This window comes from Ascaphus truei, chromosome 6 (assembly GCF_040206685.1).
Source record: "Ascaphus truei isolate aAscTru1 chromosome 6, aAscTru1.hap1, whole genome shotgun sequence".
Classification (NCBI taxonomy): Eukaryota; Metazoa; Chordata; class Amphibia; order Anura; family Ascaphidae; genus Ascaphus; species Ascaphus truei.
In genome coordinates this window covers 103,880,543-103,900,096 of record NC_134488.1, presented here as the reverse complement: position 1 = coordinate 103,900,096, position 19,554 = coordinate 103,880,543, and the positions used below count along the sequence as shown (strand labels likewise).

Genomic DNA, 19,554 nt, shown 5'->3' with positions numbered 1-19,554 from the left:
AGAGGCCATCAACACATTAAGCAATATTAAACATTGAATTGTTTTTGATACAGTCAACTCTTAAACCAATTTTGACGATCGGCGATGGGCCAAGACACTCATCTATCTAAATTAGATGCCTTAACTTTTTGTTCTTGTGACTGACACACATTATATGGGTTCTCTGTTTGTCTGTATGTGTATTACTGTGTGTTAGTGAATTTTTGCAGTGGGGTCAAAAAGCATCAGGTGTTGGCATTAGGGGTAGGAAGATGTAAACAACAGGGCACTGTTAACCCCTTCATTGTCAGAGGTCAGTGCCATGCTGTGCAATGAATTGTTGGCCCCTCTGGCAGCAAATGGGTTCAAATGTGTGCCTTGAAAATATTTACCCTGACTGACTCCCTGTTTTTTATTTATTCGTTTTCTAGACACTTCGTTTAAAATGTTATGGGAATATAAAGATTAGTGCCCAAAGACTGTAGACTGGGACATATGCTTCCACACTCCAGGAACTGCGCTTACGTCTTTTCACAGTGATTGCATCCTCTTGGGCTCACAGAGTGACTTCACAGTCAGCGCATTGATGGGCAACATGCGGCCCTCAGGGGCTTCACCTGTGCCACCCCCACCCCCTGTAGCCTGATCTCTTTATCTCCCCAGTGCAGATGGAACAGAGATGGTGCTGGCATCGATTATAGGCAGATTCAGCTCGCTTCCTCAGCTGCTTAATGCACTGATAAATGCTGGCCCTACCCAGGGATGCAATGTCCCTGCTGCTTGTGCAGTATATATATATATATATATATATATATATATATATATACATATATATATATATATATATATTATACAGGCAGTCCTCGGTTATCCGACACAATGCGTTACTTAAAATGGCGTTGTAAAGCGAAACGTTGTAAAGCGAAACACGTTTTCCCATAGAACACTGTTTAAATGAAAGGTTCCGTTCCTGAAGGCATTTTTAACACTAAAATACACCAAATATTTTATGCAGGCAATAAGATACGCAGCACACACATAAATTATATAGTGTATATACTGTATTATATATATAATATAACATAATAAATAATATATTATATAGTATAATATAATATTATATAGTATAATATAATATTAAATATATACGCTCTTACGACGCTTTGCAACGTTGTTTATGTGAATGTGTATATATATATATACACACAAACATACACAACGTTGCAAAGCGTCGTAAGTGCGTTGGATACGCCATTTTGGCGTTGTCAAAATGAATATAGGTATGCATTGCACAGCGTTGGATAAGCCATTCGTTGTAAAGCAAAGCGTTGTAAAACGAGGACTGCCTGTATATATATATATATATATATATATATATATATATATATATATAGTGTGTTTGTGTGCGTGCGTGTGTATCTGTACCGTGTTAGCCGAGCTTAATAATCAAAAAACGAATAGACGATACCGTCTGTGCCGCGGGCGGTTGAAGAGGTTCCGCGCTCTTCCCCCAGGCATTTAAATTAAATATATATAATAGTGCAGATGGTATAACAAATGAAGTCTAAGAATATATAAAGTCTCTGCAATGGTTGTACTCACAAATGACAATGTCAATAATAAACGTATCAGAGACCCTTCTCTCTCTGATAGGAGCCCTTTAATGGATACCCCCTCAGAATGGTGTCTTGATAGTGTATCAGGAAGCTTGTTAGTGGTCAGGTTTTTCTCCCAAGGTAGTATAGAAGAAATAGAGAGAACGCACAATGGTACAGTACAGTCTAAAAAATGTATTAGCAGCAATGAACAAATATATGCATGATGCACTCACATTTTCAATAAGCTATGCGTTCGAGGGAGAGGACAGCTGTAGCAGGAGAGTGCCGGTATCTCCAGGAGCGGCGGAGCACTTCCGCATACGTCACGTGTATCCGCGTCACGTCCTGTGACGTCTCGGGTCAGGGCGGAATAAGCTGCCTTGTGGGTCCGTCTCCGTGCCAGCACTTAGCTCCAATGTTCTCCCCAGCTCAGTCACCTCCCGCAGCAGATCGATTCTACGCGTTAATCCGATTCCTGAAGAAGCCACAGCGAAACGTGTAGAATCGATCTGCTGCGGGAGGTGACTGAGCTGGGGAGAACATTGGAGCTAAGTGCTGGCACGGAGACGGATCCACAAGGCAGCTTATTCCGCCCTGACCCGAGACGTCACAGGACGTGACGCGGATACACGTGACGTATGCGGAAGTGCTCCGCGCTCCTGGGAGATACCGGCACTCTCCTGCTACAGCTGTCCTCTCCCTCGAACGCATAGCTTATTGAAAATGTGAGTGCATCATGCATATATTTGTTCATTGCTGCTAATACATTTTTTAGACTGTACTGTACCATTGTGCGTTCTCTCTTTTCTCTATACTACCTTGGGAGAAAAACCTGACCACTAACAAGCTTCCTGATACACTATCAAGACACCATTCTGAGGGGGTATCCATTAAAGGGCTCCTATCAGAGAGAGAAGGGTCTCTGATACGTTTATTATTGACATTGTCATTTGTGAGTACAACCATTGCAGAGACTTTATATATTCTGAGACTTCATTTGTTATACCATCTGCACTATTATATATATTCTTTCTTCCTTGTTCACGAGACACACAGCGCTCCGCTCAAATTGGAAACCTACAAAAGACCTACCTGGACCTGGACAGTCCGTTAAAAGGGTGTAGAGCTGCTTTTCATTTTTGTATTTCACATCACTATTATTATTCACTGTATATTGGTGGAGGTCACTTATCATATTTAGTGATATAAATTGAAAATCACACATCACTGTCACTTGTATTATATAGACAAAATATTTTTTCACCATAGTTTAAGAAGCGCCCGGTTTTTATCTTGTTTCCATTTAAATTAAATGCCAGGGGATCGCATGAGGCCTCTGCAACTAACTTACTGGGATTATGAAGAGCTGCAGGGACACATTGCCTCGGCAATGCGGCATCAAATTACGCCGCGGTGCCATGCGGAGGGACGTCACGCGTCCATCTCCGTGGCAACAGGGGCACGTGACATCATGTGACCCTCGCAGCGTCATTTGACGCCGCTGAGCAAGGTGAGGGGGCGCAGCTGAAAAAGTTTGTGATCCAGTTATTTAAGGTGTAAATTGGTCCCTGAATGTTAGTGATGTAAGAGTGTGTGTGTATGTGTGTGTATTTGTGTGTGTGTGTGTATGTGTGTGTGTAAATAAATTTATAAAGTGCCCACAGTCTATACAGTGCTTTACAAAAGCTATGTATGGAAGTGTATACCAATAGTGTGGGTAGGTGTAGAAATGAAAGAGGGTGTTGCATTACTATTAATGTGTGTAGATACTATGTGGTCCCTATTGGTATATAGGGATAGAAATTACATTGTACATATGTAGGTGTAAGAGACAGCTGTGTGTGCATTCATATAGCGCAATATGTATAGACATGGCCTTTAGCACTCGTGGGAAGAGAGTTCTCTTGTTTCAGAGTAGTGACTCATGAAACTGCGGTCTGTTTAGGCCACCACTAAGTGTCCCGAACAGTTGCATACATTTGTTTTCATGCAACTGTCTCTCTTTCGGTGTTCTAAGATTACCTTTGAGTATGGGAACCTTCAGATCGTTCATCTTATGGCCAGTCAGAGAAATGTTCGCCGACAAGACTGTCTCTTGTTCCGCGTGTGATTCTCTTGTTTATCCCCTGTCCCGTCTCACCTATGTAGTAGCAGCCCCCTGGGCATTTCATCCACATGCACACCTTAAGTCATAAATCACATACTGCACAGGGGGGAGGGATAGGCTTCAGTCAGATACATTCCAAGATGCAATGTTTTTAAGTACAACCCTTGCGTGCTTTATTCATTGTAACATTCGGAAGAAGAGATCAGTGTATCTCGAAAGCTCGCACAAATAAAAGCATTTCATTAGCCACAGAACGGTATCGTCTATTCGTTTTTTTATTTATATATATATAATTATATATAATATATATATATATATATAGTACATAGCCAAGAGGGCAGGCCCTCCATATTTCTATAATAATCAATTATTCTACAAATATTTTCTTTTATTCAAATACGGAGCGCCTGCCTCTTCGCCCCTATGATTGATACTTCACTGTATCAAGGCTGTCTGCACCCGCAGTTGACTCGCTATGGGTAATGTTCGGCCAATTGAAGGATTTACGGGCCGCATGTGAAGTATTGTTGCCCGATAGTGCTCTAGCGAGTGGCACGGCCGAGGCATGTTCTGTAATCCCTAACGCACGGACTCCTTTCTTATTTTTGTCTCTTCATTGCAGCTCTTTGTCATGACGTTATCGATGTGTCTGTGTAGAAACCTGGACCTCAACTACAACAAACTCGCACGCTACTCGTAGAAGACGTCTCCTGGCCCGGCACCGTGTGATGAGGACAGGAGACTGGGCACCGGGTCGCAGCCAGGCATCAGCGTATTACTTTCCTGCTTGTTATTAATGCCTCGCCACTTGTAACCCCTTCACTTCCATGGAGACCTGCACTGCAGCTTAACAAGGTCTCTCTAGTAGGGAAGGGATTAACCCTTTCACTCCTTTGCAAATGTTTTAGAAGTGACGGGGTTAGAAAAAAGGCAACAAAAAAAAAAAAATAACCCTTTTCGCCACACATCTACAATTGGTCAGCAACTCCTGCTTTACATTCATTGAAGATGCCACGTGTTTTCATAGTTCTTTTATCTCTTCTTAGTTGGGCAACTCAAAATGAGCCAAGAGTGACCTCCTGTGAGGGGCTGAATAGTTTTCATATAATAAATAGTTTGGGATTGTTTTGGGGTTACCAGTTTCAGTATTTAACCCCTTGAGTGCCGACGGGGTCAGCACTGAAGGAGTTTAAAATGTGAGCATGGCAGTGCTTATATCAGTCCTCAAGTCTCAGTTAAAAGGACTTGACGGTTCGTTTACTGCCTGACCCAGCAGAACATATATAACTGTTATAATTTCTACGCAATAGCGGGGACACCTAGAGGTCATTGTGTATATTGCAGAGACTTTTTATTGTAGTTTGGATTTTGGAATAAATAGCCATTGAGTTAATACGAGTAAAAGTGGGTTTAGTTGGATCAGTGCACTGTCTGCATCTTTTCCTGCTGACACATTGCCTTGTTTGGTTTTGCCTGTCTTAAATCAATGACCCAAAGACTGAGAAGGCCCAATATGCTCTTTCTACTTTACCTGCAGTCAACTTGCTAATGCCACACTGAGCCAACTTTTTTGTTGTTGAATGACTGATGCGTAACTTACGCTGTATTTGTATTAGGTTATAAGGGCTCCAGGTAGGGACAAATATAAAGCAATGTCTCTACAGTCAAAAAAAGAAAGTAAGCAAAATAATGAGAAATTGTAGCAAACATATATGAAATTAGTATTAAAATAGCTTCATTTTAGCAGTTTGCAGTTGTAGTGGTTTCAAATCATTGCATGTAGAGAGCACAATTCATATGCAACAGTGTTCCCGCTGTCTGATACACAGTGAAAAGCCAAACGCATCACACATCAAGCGCTGTTTTCTCTGACTTTGCCTCTCAATCACTACTTTATTGTTTCCCTAGCCTTAGCACTTACTGCCTTCATCGCTCGCTAGCGATTTCTTTTTTTGATCATAGGGCATATGACAATATATCTCCATCATGCTAGCTGTACTGGGTGACTGTATATATGTGTATGTATTACGTTTCGCTGGTTTATCTACACCATTCTTTTCGAAATGCAGAAAACTAACATGGGAGTCATGTTTGAGCGACTTTCTCTTTAGAAATCGGAACAATATCACATCTCCAATAGGTTCAGATCAAGAATAACCTGCTGCATGTTTTTAGTAACAACAGGTCAGTGTAGTGATTACATGGGAATCGGTGCTTGCCTGATCAGACAGGTTTCCCCGTACCACATAAGGATAGATATAGTCCATCCGTGGGTCCTGCACTGATCTCCCATGTGCTTAAATCTCTGAAACTTCAGTGTTAAACATGTAGGTATGCAGATCCTTGGTATGGACATTCTTATTTGCTCACACAAAATAATGCAGTGTTTAGTTCCCACATTTGCCTTTAAACAGCAATCTCACTAAAGTTTCAGCCTCCGGCATTCACAGCTTGCATTAAGGAAGACTATGCTACATGCGCTTGTTTGCATGTGCAGCGTAAACACAGTGTAATGCTCGAATGGTGCTAAAAATGTATCCATAAGGATTTAGCACACAGTGCCCATTCAAGGTCAGTTTCAGTGCTCTGAAGTGTGTGTTTTGCTTCACAGAAAGACCTTTTTCATGGTCTGAACAGCTAGCCCTTGGTGGACCAAAGCAGTATTTAGTTTTATACATTTTCTTGTAGTATCAAAAATAGAATTAAATTAGCATTCACAGTGCAGAGGAGACAGGGAGGGTGAGATTGTAAGAGAAATAAAGGAAGTTATTTTGTAGATTGTGATACCTTTTTATTGGTCCAACATCCCAATTGTGCAAGTTTTTGTTTGCGCATAAGATTTTTGGGGCTGAGGTCTCCATACCATTTCATCACATAAAGGGGTGTTTTTCAGATTTGTGTCAGTTACCATGTTTGGAGCTCACAAATGAGGGAACGACGGAGCAGTTTACAAGTTTAGTGAAACCAGCTATAAATATCTTCATATCTCTTTACACCATTTAATTTTAACCGTGGCTCATTTTGCGCTGGTTGGGTAATTGTAATCACCCCCTCACCTACTGTAGCAACACCTGAGAAACAGGGACTAGAGATCACAGACCACTAAAGGGGCATTCATTGAAGGGAAAAAAAGATCTTAAGTGTGTTTGTGGGGAGTGTTTTTGAGTTCTGCTGACTGAAGATAAAGCGAACAAACAATGATTTCTGCAAAGAGTACATAGGTGCTTGGGGGCTGGTAAGATGGTAAATTACCCCCACACTGGCCACCTTTGCTCAGGGGCCGCAGACTGTAACACAGTTGATTACATGAAATGAACAGCATGATCTAACAATACATGAGAGAGTTTGTATAAATATTATAGGCACCGAGCCTTTCACTGTCTCTTAAATGCATGCAGACATGTGCAGGTCTGGTGACAGACTAAGATAAAGGACATTTCAATCACTATATTCCAGTATAATGGGTGATATCATAGTACAGTTTACAGACAAATAAGCTGTAAAGACCGAGCATTGTATTTTTAAGCCATGTACCAAACTCTCTGTATTGTTAAGTGTTTTTTAATATGTATTTTTTTTTTGTATGTTTTCTTTTATAATAGTATTTGCATGGAGTTTAATAAATCTTTTTTCCAATTAAACTCTGCTGGTAAATTAAATTATTTTTAGCTAATGTCATGTTTTAGTCCTTAAAGGAGCAGTAGCTCCACAGTACGTGTGTGTGTGTGTGTGTGTACACACCATTCTACACTATACATAGTTTACAACATTGTAGCATAACTTGAGCTCCAAAATTAAATATAAATAGCAAAATAGAATTCCGGTGTCATGTAACGTAAGATACCAGCCATTACTTCCTCTGACGTGTGTGTGTGTGTGTGTGTGTGCCTGTGTGCGTTCGTGAAAGGCGTCTTATGGAGGAGCACTTCTAATAAATCTAATAATCTTTTAGGCCTATCTAACATAGGGAGCAATTCACCTAAATGCACAGGGTAACATTGTAATATCTGTAAGAAAAAAAAACAGGATAAACCAGGATTTGTTTCTTGTTGCATAATATATAATACATTTAGCTTATTTATTACAGGCCAAAAATGTGTCAAAATGTAATTGTCATGGGAAATTAGCTGTTTTACCAAACCTTTTTAATTACAGACCCTGAAAGACCTGAAGTTTTGAGTGAGGGAGAAAGGGGCGAGTGATGGGGGGGGGGGGGGGGGGGGCAGGATTCCAGAGGAGTTCACAGGTTAAACTCCCTCTTTAACATCCTTGTGGTTGTTGTGTGCATTTAATAAGTGAGTTTTTTCTGCTGGAATTTTATTGAACCCTACTCATAGTAAGACATATGAAAATATATAGCCCCAAAAAATGGACCCCTTGATTTTCTTCAAAGCATTGAAATTGAGACAGAGACAGATATATTTAAATACAAAAGAGAAATATGGGAGCAATCAAACTGGAGACAATATATATACAATAAAATATAAAATATGTTGACCCCTATACTGTGGGAAGGGCTTGCAATAAATTGCTATACCATCCTTTAACACAATTAAAATACGTTTATTATAATCTTGTTCTTTATATGATTCATGTGCTTCTTGTCCGTCCACATCTTGCAGTATATTTCATATTCCTTCTGCCAGTTGTGTAGTCATCTTACATGAGAAGTACAGTATAGGCTGGAGAACGGACGTGTTCACATTCAGCTGTGTATAAAATATAGTGTTCCAGGAGGAAGAAGAGAAAGTCCCAAAAAGTGAAAAATATAACATCTCTTCCCAGTGTCTCAAAAAAAAAATAGAAATTAGCAGTGGGACATAAAAAATGCTTCTTAAAAAAGGTCTAAACCAAAGAGAGCATTGATTGTATGATCTTTCATATAACCAAGGATGGATATAGTAAAACACTGTCATTCCAACCACAAGAATTATCAGTAGACTGGAACCCTTTGTTTCTTCCTGTCATTGTCAGGAGAGGAGAAGAGGGCCAACTTAGTGTGTGCTTTACAAAGTTAATGATTGTATTTCACTTGACACCCATTGTGCTCTTCTTTCTGTGCATGAGGTCTAGCTGTCAGACCTCTCCTGAGATCATTTTAACCAACCACAGCTTCACAGATGTGCAGACCTCTCCGAAGAACTCTGTGCCCCCAGAAAACACTTCTCCAGTGGGTCTGATGGCATTGGCATATTAATGTACTTAGTTGCACTTAAGTTATATATATATTATATTTATATATTGTTTGGAACAAGTTAAATACTGTCTATTCGCAGTCCAAATGACCAAAGTTATCATCCGACCAAAGTTATCAGTCCTCAGAGGCTGCCTTGTTCAATTTCAGTGTCCACCTTCTTCTTCTGCCTCACCATCACAGCCTCAAGCTCTGAGATCTTCTTAGAGTCCTACGGTGCCATAAACAAATGAAATGCAGTAAATACATGCATATGCACATGGACAGAGGACAAATTTAGAAAGATGCTCACAACCAATGAGACCAGGTCATAGACACTTGCAATCTCCAATATGAGATATTTAACAACAGTCATTTAACACCTTGATTTGTTGACCTATATTCTAAGCCAGAGGTTTCCAACCTTTTTTTGGTTAAGGAAACCTATGTGAAATTCTGAGGATCCTCAACCCTCTCTAATATCGCATCGGAGATCAGATGCATTGTAAGTAAACTCAACCCTCTCTAATATCGCATCGGAGATCAGATGCATTGGAAGTAAACTCAACCCTCTCTAATATCGCATCGGAGGTCAGATGCATTGTAAATCCTTCTGTATTTGGTAAAAAATTTAAATTACCTGAAAATTACAGGGAACCCTTTAGGGGTGCCTGGGGAACCCTTGGGTTACTAGGAACCCTTGGTGAAAACACTACTCTAAGCTACTCAGTGCTGCAGGATAATGTGTTGCTAATACACCTAATGGATAATTCAACGGCTATTTTCGCTCTTTATATTTCTATGCTTCCATACTTCACAGGTTGCACACACCAAGCTAACAAACTCCAGTGGGATTTTGCTCCGGCTGGCAGTTTGCTATGCTTATGTCATATAAATCGGATGTATCCCCAATGAGAGCTACCCAGTCAGCTACATTGCATTCCTGGTGAGGTTCCCATCTGCTGTCACTAGGTATCAACTTCTATTCTAACACAAATTGAAGTTGGGCATCACAAATTCCTGCAACTTTTTTATTCCATTTTAGATAAACTGCCATCTAGCAACAGCCGTGGGTAAGTCAGCGTCCATGTATTCCTGCATGTACCCATTTGCTGTTACTAATTGTGAGCTCTTACCCCAGTGCAACCACAAGTTGCAGATGATAGAATCCGGGCTTCCCTATGGTTTCCCTTGGTCACTGAAAACTAGCTCTGTACAACTAGCTTTTCATCAGAGCCATCAGCTGTATTTAACTTCCTTAGGCCAAGTCCCCGCTGGCGCTGAGCGCGCTCATGCTTGGAGAGCACTCCAAACATGAGCGCCGGGTGTCCTGCTTGTACGTGCGCGTGGGGAAGGGGGGGGGGGGCATTGCGAGTAGTTGAGCGCGCGTGTAAGTATAGTTTTTGGGTTACCTAAGCGCCGATCGCGAGCATATCTATATATGTAAGTCCCCGCTGCAAGCGCCGCCCGCTCAGCCCGATCAGCGCTAGCGGGGACTTAGCCTTAGTCAGCTCAGGAGCACTTCCCCAGCCCAGCTTCCAGGACATAGAAATATACTCTCAGTTGCTTGGGTCGTTTTGTCACGTCACTTTCCTTGACATAAAGAGGCAATCCAATTCATTTTTGTAATACAGGATTGAAGCAGAGGGTCTCCGGAGCTGAACCCCATTCATTTCAGGTCCATGGACCTCTGGCATCCGGAAGTACTTATCTCCATGGTGGGTGCCAGTAGCCACTGCAGGGTTCACTTTTCAAAGCTCCCGGGCCCTGCGGGCCAATAGGAAGCCGTGACGTCATCCGGCGAGTCTTCCTATTGGCCCATGTGACATGAAAGCTGAAAACTGCAGAGATACCGGCGCCCCCTGCGGCGGAAGCAGAGGGTCCCTGGAGCTGAAATGAATGGGGTTCAACTCCATAGACCCCCTGCTTCAAACTTGTATTAGAGAATAAAGAAGAAAAAAAACCGGCTTGGATTACTCCTCTAAGTCAATGATCAGAAACATACCTCAAGAAGTGATTTCTGCACCATGATCTGGCTGTACACTCGGGCTCCTTCTTCAGGGCTGACTGCCCGGAACTCATCCTTTCTGAGAGAGAAGAGCTGTGCCCCATTCAACACCCCCAGGGAATTGATAGTCCTAAAAACAACAGAAGAGATCGTCAGAAAACAAAACATCTCTCAGAATCGCGCCAACTATAAACACCATCACTCTCTAATTATACCAACACATTAAGGCTCATATTAAGTGGCACCAGAAGACATCTTTCAGTGCCGGAAGGCGCCTGTATAGCCCAATGCAATTAAAAGGAATAGCACAATTTAGTGAATATGGCCCTAAATCAGATAAGCATTTACACCTGATTTGTATTCATTGCAATTTCAGGTCACAATGCACGGAAAGGTTTTTGTCAATGAAAAGCTACTGTAGGAATTAAGCATGTAGTGTGCAATTTACTACTGGGCCCTGCGTGTGTCAAATGTCAGGCTTGTGACTGTATTAAAAAAGCGAATGAGGGAAAACTATCACTGCAGGATGCCTTCGTCCTTTCACTGCCAGAGGGCACTGAAAGGGTTAAAATGGTTACTACTCATTAACAGGAGCAGCAGTTAACTCCTCAATCAACTCCTCGCACTGCTCTATGTAACCGCTGGCCTGTAATGTGCTCTCCGGCTGTGTCTTTCACATAGGATGTGAATTTGGAAGGGTTATCCGACATTTGGCACCGAGGCGTCTTTGTATTCATTTCATGTAACATAATGAACCGATCGCATCTGGCCTCCCACGCAATAAGGACACGCTAAGTCCCATTCATAAGAGAACAAGACAGACATAGAATGGTCCAGCAACCTGCCAACCACATTTCAGTGAATACGACTCTGAAAATGGTTGCCTGGCAAGCAATAACGAGGGTGGCGCTCGCGGGGAACTCACAGTGTGCTGAAACCTTTGGCCCGCAGCCAAGCGGTGACTTCTGGGGCGCTGGACTCATCGGTCAGAGGAATGGACGTGTCTGACATTCTCTGTACGGAGAAGGTCTTTTGTGGTGCTGTGCGGCCGCTGGCCAACCTGAGAAGCAGCTCCTCGTTCATGCTGTTTATTCTGTCGACTTTCTCTGAGGAAAGGAAAATATTGTGTCCTTTTAATAACCCCTTATTACTACTGGTCGATCCCAAAAGACATTACATAATAGTGCATTGCAGACGCCCTCATTGTCAGAGCTTTGACAAGAGAGCAATGTATCGCAGACATCTTTAATGCCATGGGTTTAATTTACTAAAGTCCCCTGGCTGCAAAACAGGGGGAACACTTGTGCAAAAACCATGCATCATTGTAGAGGAAACCCACTAGAGTTTTCTTTTAGATAAATCTGGTATTATCTTATTTTGACCCAGTTTTTTTGTAGCCAAGTATATAAACCCTCAAGAATCCAAGTGGGTGAGGGAGTGTTCCAATGGTCACACAACCATGCACAATAGTAGTATGAAGGTTCAATAAAATCATGTCCTGGCACCTGAAGCACGGGTAGATTAGAACGTGTTACAATGAAATAACACTTGAACACATGCCTTCATTCACATTTCATAGTATGAGTCCTATAGCAACTGGTATCTTCTCTACAAAAACACAGCTCTATAAAGAAACAATTAGAATGGGAAATGTAAACCAGTACTGTCTGAATGTGTGTCTCTTAAAACTCTAGTCAAGAGGTCACTGCATGCTTCTTCCTGTATGTCCCCCTTCTTTGTGAACTAATTTGCCTAGTTTCCACGATTCAGCCCATGCCTGCTACGTTACAGTGCATGTCTGTCCCACCTATTCTATCATCTAGGCCAGGAGTCACCAACTGATCAGAGTTTCAGGATATCCCTGTGTCAGCACATAGGGCTCAATCAGTGGCTCAGTCAAAGACTAAGCCACTGATTGAGCCCGCGTGTGGAAGCAGAGATAATCTGAAAACCTGCCCTGTTGGTGGCCCCTGAGGACTGGAGTTGACCATCCCTTGTCTATGATCTCACCTTGCTCAGTACTCTGTTCTTGGTGCGGTCCATCCATCATGTCCCTCTGTGAGCGGGCAATGACACTTGTTGGTTTTTTGGGAGGAGTCGGTGGTGGTTGTGCTTTCTAGGAATGGAAACATGACGTTTCACATCATTTAAGTACACACTGTTTAATGTAAGCAACATAAATATGAACCCCCTCCAGTGATGTGGGTGTGGTACATGTTTTCGGTACTATGATACAGAACGTGTATATATGGGATAGCAATAATAAATATGAAAAAACCTATTGTACTTAACTGTTAAACGTCACGCTGATCAAAATGGGAAATTGCATAATTAACAGCAATCCTTTCATATTAATTACGTTGGGGAAAAAAAAGGGTATTTTAATGAAAAGTCTTGCGAAAGTGTACCCTTTTTCTGACATCTTCTTACATTTCGTAGACACGGCGAAAAGTTGCCATTTTTTGTAATATGTATTTTTAATCTAGGTCTCATGATCGATATGCCCTGCGCATGAGTCACGTGACCTCGCACATCGGGGTGAAATGACCCTGCAAAAATGTCTTTGTGAACTTTCATTTGCCAATTTTTCATCGTTGGCAAACTTTAACATTTCGCACATCCCTACTTAACACACCCTTGATGGGCTTGTGGTTTGGGCGCCATTCTCCTTTGCGTCGTTAGGTTCTGCAGCTGTGATCGGGGCCAGAATGTTATAAGGAACGTAACCAATCTGTCCAAAGCGGTTCTGCACCTTCCACCACTTCTTGGAATCATCAACAACCTTTAAATAGTGGAAACAAAATCAATCAACCCAAGTTTCAAATCTCATCACGGTAGCAGCAATAAGCTATAATAATGCCCTCGTAGTTGAAATATTGTTCTTTCGCCTTGTTTTACATTTCAGGCTTTTTATTAAAGCTGCAGACTAAGCAATATCCTTCATGTGTGCTTTTTTTTAATACATCAATTCTGTACTATAAGAAAATACTTGTAGCATTTTTTTTAAACAACTCAATGACATTTTATTGTTTTAGAATGTAACAAGCATTTGTTGTTTCTATAGCAACCATTTACAACGTCACATCCCCTTCCACTTCTGAACTAGGCTCTGGCACGCCCCTTTTTGAGCCCTGCCCTCTCTCTAGCAGTACGCCAATTGTATCTAGTGACTGCCTGGTCACATGATCTTTGCATCTTTGTTCCTCTTCTGCTGCACTTACAGCCATTTAATGAACCCCTGAGCCAAGTCTTCACCGATCGATCACAGGAGAACGGATCGATCGGCAACTTAGCAAATTACTTACAATTGTGTGGATTGTATTGATGCACATATTAAAGGGGGAAAAAAAAAAAAAAAAGAAATGGCAACCCCCCCAGCTTGGACTGCAGGTTTAAAATCCATCACTCTTTAGAGACTTGTATGTGTACTTTATTTCTGGCTAAGTCGCTGCGCAATACGTACCTCCAACATCTCCCCCTGCAGAACAGACAATTCACTGCTGTTCCTCGCTACAAAATCATACGTGCAGTTGACACGCTTGCTGTCTGTTTCCTGATGGCTGTAGATAGGGAGAGCAGACAAGTATAATATATTTAGTGCTGCGGCGCAGAATCCTTCCCTGAGCATGTACACAATGATCAGATAGAAACCGCCGACGGTTTCTGTTTTTATTCTGCATGGCTTTTTCCATAAATTCATTGAAATTGTTACACATTTCATTCATCTAAAAAAGGTGCTCACATCCCATCACTGGTCACTCTCTATTCTTAAACTTGTAGCAGTCACATGGACCTCTTTACATACCCGTTTAATGCAGGAGGAGGGTGTGGTTGGTCTATCTGGGGAGCCGATTGCTAAAATAAAAAAACACCATTTAATCAAAAGAAACATACGCTCAAATATACCCATCAAAAAGAAGAGCAAGAATCAAAATCGGTGGCAAGAAACACATCATTTTACTTAATAGCAAGTGTAGCTTTTTTTTTAACCAAATAAATATTCCTTTTCAAAAGCTCCACATGCTAATTAAGTTATTTGGTGTCTCCCTGTTGTATTCTGCCGAAGAAAACCAACATGGCACTTAGCAATTGATACATAATTTACCCAACATGCAACAAAAAGAACGCAGGTAAGGAGCCAGACGCAGAAGTGCAGTGTTGGTGTTGGCATTGGCAGATCACATAGCTTTTTAAAACCATGCAGGGGATTTCAGTTTTTGGCTTCAGAAATATTACATATGGAGACCCATGTTTGCTAAGTGGTGCTATTCCATACAGCACCCTTTGACACCAGGAGGCACATCATGGCATATCCAAGTGAGTCATTAGGTTTGTTTCTATGGAACAGCATTGCTTAACAGGGGAGTGCAAACTTTTTGAGATGCGCCTCCCTGCCCTCTCCCCCTCGCTCTGGCGCCCCCCTCACCTTGTTCGGCGGCATCAAATGACGCCGCGTGGTCACGCGACGTCACGAGACCCCGTTGCCATGGAGATGGGCGTGTGACGTCACTCCGCATGGAACTGCGGCGTTGCCATGGCAACGCGTCCCTGCACCTCTTCAGAATCCCGGTAAGTTAGTTGCAGAGGCCTCACGCAATCCCCCGGCATTTAATTTAAATGCCTCGGGGAAGAGCGCTGGGCCTCTGTAACCGCCTGTGCCCCCACAAAAAAATCCTCTTTGCGCTCCGCTGGCTTAATAAAGTTACAGTAGCCTGGAGTCTGTTTTACCATAACAGGGAGGAGAAGGCTATGAATAGATAAGGGGAAGCGACTGGCAGGCATTGCATTCATTTAATCTTCTTATGCTCCCACCTGAGACCTCAACTCTTCATGGCGATGTTGAAGTTCAATTGGATCCTCCCAAATTTGCCCGTCATTATGAGAAGGGACCCAACCGCTCCTGAACGTTGGGTTGTATTGTTGGGAAAAATCCCGAGGAAACTCCACCCTGCCAAGAACAGAAAGAATAATCAAGAATAGGATTCAGCAAAAGGTCAGCAACAGTTTTTGAAGTGAAACGTCTTCGGTGGCACCTAGTGAATTTTGATGGGACAAATCTCGTTGATGGTAATGAAAATGCGTAACTGAAGTGACGTCATGGGGTAATGGTGGCCGCGCATGCGCAGAAGTGGACGTTGTAGGCCGCGCATGTACAGATATGGCCGTACACACACACACACACACACACACACACACACACTACTGTTATTAGAGGAATTCCCAGTGAGCATAAATATAGAAGTGCAAAGAGCAATTTTTTTTTTTATAAATGCAGCATTTATAATAAAAAAATAAAAGTGGAAAACATGCATGGTGTCTAAACATATAACAAATGAATTGTATATAGATTCATATAATATAGTAACTGTAATGATTATTTAAAAACATTTTTTTGGGTGTATGTGCCGAGTACGCGCGTTCTAACTCAATCTTCTTTGGGTTTAGTCACTGAAATTGTATTTTGATTTTTTTATGATTTACATTGAATGAAAGACTTTTGAGAGTAACGCCATTTAGATACTGTACAATCCCAAATATATGCATCTTACTTTTGTTATCATACGTCAATTATATCATGTATTCAAAGTGATAGTATGGAAATTTCAATACAAAAATAATTAAAATAAATTATACTCTCAATTATCTTTCACTGAATTAAAAACATCACCATCACAAATACAATTTCTGTGACAAAACACAAAGAAGTCTCATTTACAATGCGCGTGCTCAGCACATGCAACTTTTGTTAATTGTACTGTTCAACAGCCTGCCCGGTCATTAAGAAACTTCTATCATACTCAATATTAGAGCATTAACCCATATACTGTAGCTGAAACATTCTATGGCCCTACTGTGGCAGATTTATAGATGAAGGTGATTCCCACCAAGATACAGTAGTTAATTGTTTCCGAACAGATACATATGACATCTCCAGCACCAATAAACACACAGTTCATGTTCAGTCATGATGGATGATGGAGAGCATTGCAGTTGGTCAGTGTCTTTTCAGGTGTTGGTATACCTAATGGAGAGCCCCCAATTGCATATCTTCTATTTCCTCATCTTAGATCTTCTCTGCTCGGTGTAGACAATGCATAGTTTACGTTACCTTGGCTTTGTCCAGTTAGGTCCCAGGGATGACCACAGCTCTAATTCCTTGTCATCTAAGCATTCTTTCAATAAGGTTACAGCCTCTTTGGTTAGCATTGGGCTTGTTATTCCAGCAGCCAGTTCCACACCCCCTGAGCTGTCCACCAGCTGACTCAGGGAACAAAAAACAAAAGGAAAAATATAAATCGCTATTTTTTTTCCACTGCTCAAATTACTCCAGTTTTATACACATTTTACTGACACCGATTGATGTCGAGTAACTAAATTCTCAGAAACAGATGAGCTAAATAAACAGAATAATTATGATGATTTTCGGGACTTTGCAATCATGGCACAATGCAGCTTATGACTGCAGCCAAGTATTCTGGGGTGTGACATTCAAATGAGAACTCTGGTGCGTTCACTTTTTTTACAGTATCTTTTTAACCATTTTTTACATGGCCTCCCTAGGGCCTGGATTGACTAAATTCCAATAAAGCGAATCGAAGCTCAATCCCTCATCAACTGCGGGCAGTTATCGCAGGATGCCGCTGGGATAGCTCTTATACTGTACAGCTTTGGTAACTCCCGTAGAGCTTTCGCTGGCTGCATCGCACAGCTAAGCCTGGGACAAGGAAGCACATATCTTACTCATTTTTACACACTAAAAGGTATGAAAATTAATTCCATGAGGGATTAGAAAAAGTGAATGTCTTACCGTTTTCAGTGGGCCAAACAAGAAGTGAATAAGTTCCTCAGCACTGGGATTTATTATGTTACTTTTCATTCTTGCCTATAAAGAGTACATACCATTTTACACACAGATTGCCAGGTTAACCATGTAAACAATGAGAGACAGGGATAGTTCACTTCAGCTATGTATAACAAGGCCTTTCATTATACAGCCATCACTATTAATATCCCTGACCGGTCATTAGTATTTCTATTAATGCATGTGAAGGCCTCTTTCTTTATACTGCGTGTTTACCATTTCCAATCACTCATAGAAAGAACAAGTCATACCAGCAGGCAAAAGCTGTATTTGAATTTCTCTGCGATGTCCGTATACTCAAGCATTTTGGGCGGTTTCGATCGAAGTGTCAGCAACCCCTCTGCACAAAGCAAAAGGAAAAAACTCATCAGCCTCCCCACCCTCGAAACAAAAATGTCGCCTGCATAGTGTGTTAAAAGTTGTGGCAAGCTAGCTGGAGAGTATTTTAATTGTATAACCTATACATATCGCCAATTCAAAAGTTATCATGAACTTCCACTCTTTGTAATCAAATCAATAGTAACCCCTATGGCAGTACCTTTATTGCTTGTGCCTTTGCCTGGTAATCTCTGTGACGGTAGGGGCAAACGTGAATGCTTTTAATAAAGGTCAAGCCTGCCATTCCCCCTACCTGTCTGTAATACATCTGTATTATGTTATAGGTGTATATGTATTCTGTAGCCTGATTCCAGCACTTCAGGAACCAGGGGTTAATTTTGTTTTCAGCCAGACTGTTGCAAAGTGGTCTGTGATCTTCCCTGTGTTTGGTGTTGCACTTCCCCCACCAATCAGGGGTTGGGTTATATTGCAAACACCTAGCTAGATGAGATAATATCAGCTCTTTGTTAGCTGTGAAGTCAGAGTTTTTTTTTAGTTGTGAGCTGATTTCGGTTGAGGAAGCAGCTTGGGAAGAAGCTGTGTGCAACTGGGAGAAGCTGCAGTAGACTCTGCAGGAAGATAGCACAGGGCAAATCTCTTTAAAGGGGTCCTTGCACCTAGGTTTATAGGGTAACCCCAGTTTCAAGTGTGTGTGTTGATTTACTGTAAATAGTTGTGGATAATTTTTTTCCCAATAAATTAATTTTATAAACTCTGTGTTTCTGTCTGGTGAATTGATCCCTGGTGTGAGAGTCCTGGTCTCCTGTGACAATCTCTTTTTACCTCCAGCTTCTTTTCTCTTGGTTCTTCTGGACTTTTTTCTTTGGTCCAGAACTTTGTAGGCTTCCGCCGATTTCTGTAGGTTCCCCATGAAGAACTCAATGTCATCAAAACAGTGGTTCAGCAGATCCTGTGTGTGATAGGATGCACATTAAACATGTAGCATGTATACAAGGTGGTGTGGTTAAATAATAAAAAATATATACAGTTTACAAAGGATATGCATATCTGGGAAATAGTCTGAATGAGTCGCACTATGTTTATTGCATCAAATTGCATTGTGTTTGTTTTTTTGCATGGCAAAAACAAATAACTTAAATGAATCTTCCCCACAAGCACTTCCTTATATGCCCCCGTTTCCAATTCCTACTGCTTTTAATGAGGGTGTTGGTAGAGTCCTGTTTATCTCAGTAAAAGCCATATGTTTAAATTTCAAGTGAGTAAACTTTGTATAAGTTACAGGAAATTCATCATAACCACATTTGTACCTTTTGCCAATACAAATAAAAACTGCTGTTTGTCATTTATCAGAGAGCATTATGAGGGTAAACCTAAGGAAGAGCTACACAAGTCATGCTTCTGTGCTAGTGTACCAGAGCCAGCATGAAATGCCTGCACAGAAAGCTAGATCAGAGCAGTGCTCTCCAGATTCATCTGACTCCGATGCCA

General features: G+C 41.5%; 2 protein-coding genes across 9 annotated transcripts in view; one reads left to right on the top strand and one right to left on the bottom strand.

Moving 5' to 3' along the window:
- CD37 (CD37 molecule) overlaps nucleotides 1–7,325 on the top strand; it is an 89,916-nt gene extending 82,591 nt beyond the window's left edge. For all 6 annotated transcript variants that reach the window (XM_075605482.1, XM_075605484.1, XM_075605480.1 and 3 more), the window contains one exon: nucleotides 4,307–7,325. In XM_075605482.1, coding sequence (XP_075461597.1) covers nucleotides 4,307–4,384 — 78 coding nt within the window. In that variant the 3' untranslated portion in view covers nucleotides 4,385–7,325. The remainder of the gene's footprint in view (nucleotides 1–4,306) is intronic.
- Nucleotides 5,160–19,554, bottom strand: part of EPS8L1 (EPS8 signaling adaptor L1) — a 104,661-nt gene continuing 90,266 nt past the window's right edge. For all 3 annotated transcript variants that reach the window (XM_075605477.1, XM_075605478.1, XM_075605479.1), the window contains 12 exons: nucleotides 18,889–19,015; nucleotides 17,979–18,067; nucleotides 17,674–17,748; nucleotides 16,975–17,123; nucleotides 15,678–15,813; nucleotides 14,671–14,720; nucleotides 14,329–14,425; nucleotides 13,501–13,647; nucleotides 12,876–12,981; nucleotides 11,791–11,971; nucleotides 10,863–10,995; nucleotides 5,160–9,089 (listed from right to left, as the gene is read on the bottom strand). In XM_075605477.1, coding sequence (XP_075461592.1) covers nucleotides 9,003–9,089; nucleotides 10,863–10,995; nucleotides 11,791–11,971; nucleotides 12,876–12,981; nucleotides 13,501–13,647; nucleotides 14,329–14,425; nucleotides 14,671–14,720; nucleotides 15,678–15,813; nucleotides 16,975–17,123; nucleotides 17,674–17,748; nucleotides 17,979–18,067; nucleotides 18,889–19,015 — 1,377 coding nt within the window. In that variant the 3' untranslated portion in view covers nucleotides 5,160–9,002. The remainder of the gene's footprint in view (nucleotides 9,090–10,862; nucleotides 10,996–11,790; nucleotides 11,972–12,875; nucleotides 12,982–13,500; nucleotides 13,648–14,328; nucleotides 14,426–14,670; nucleotides 14,721–15,677; nucleotides 15,814–16,974; nucleotides 17,124–17,673; nucleotides 17,749–17,978; nucleotides 18,068–18,888; nucleotides 19,016–19,554) is intronic.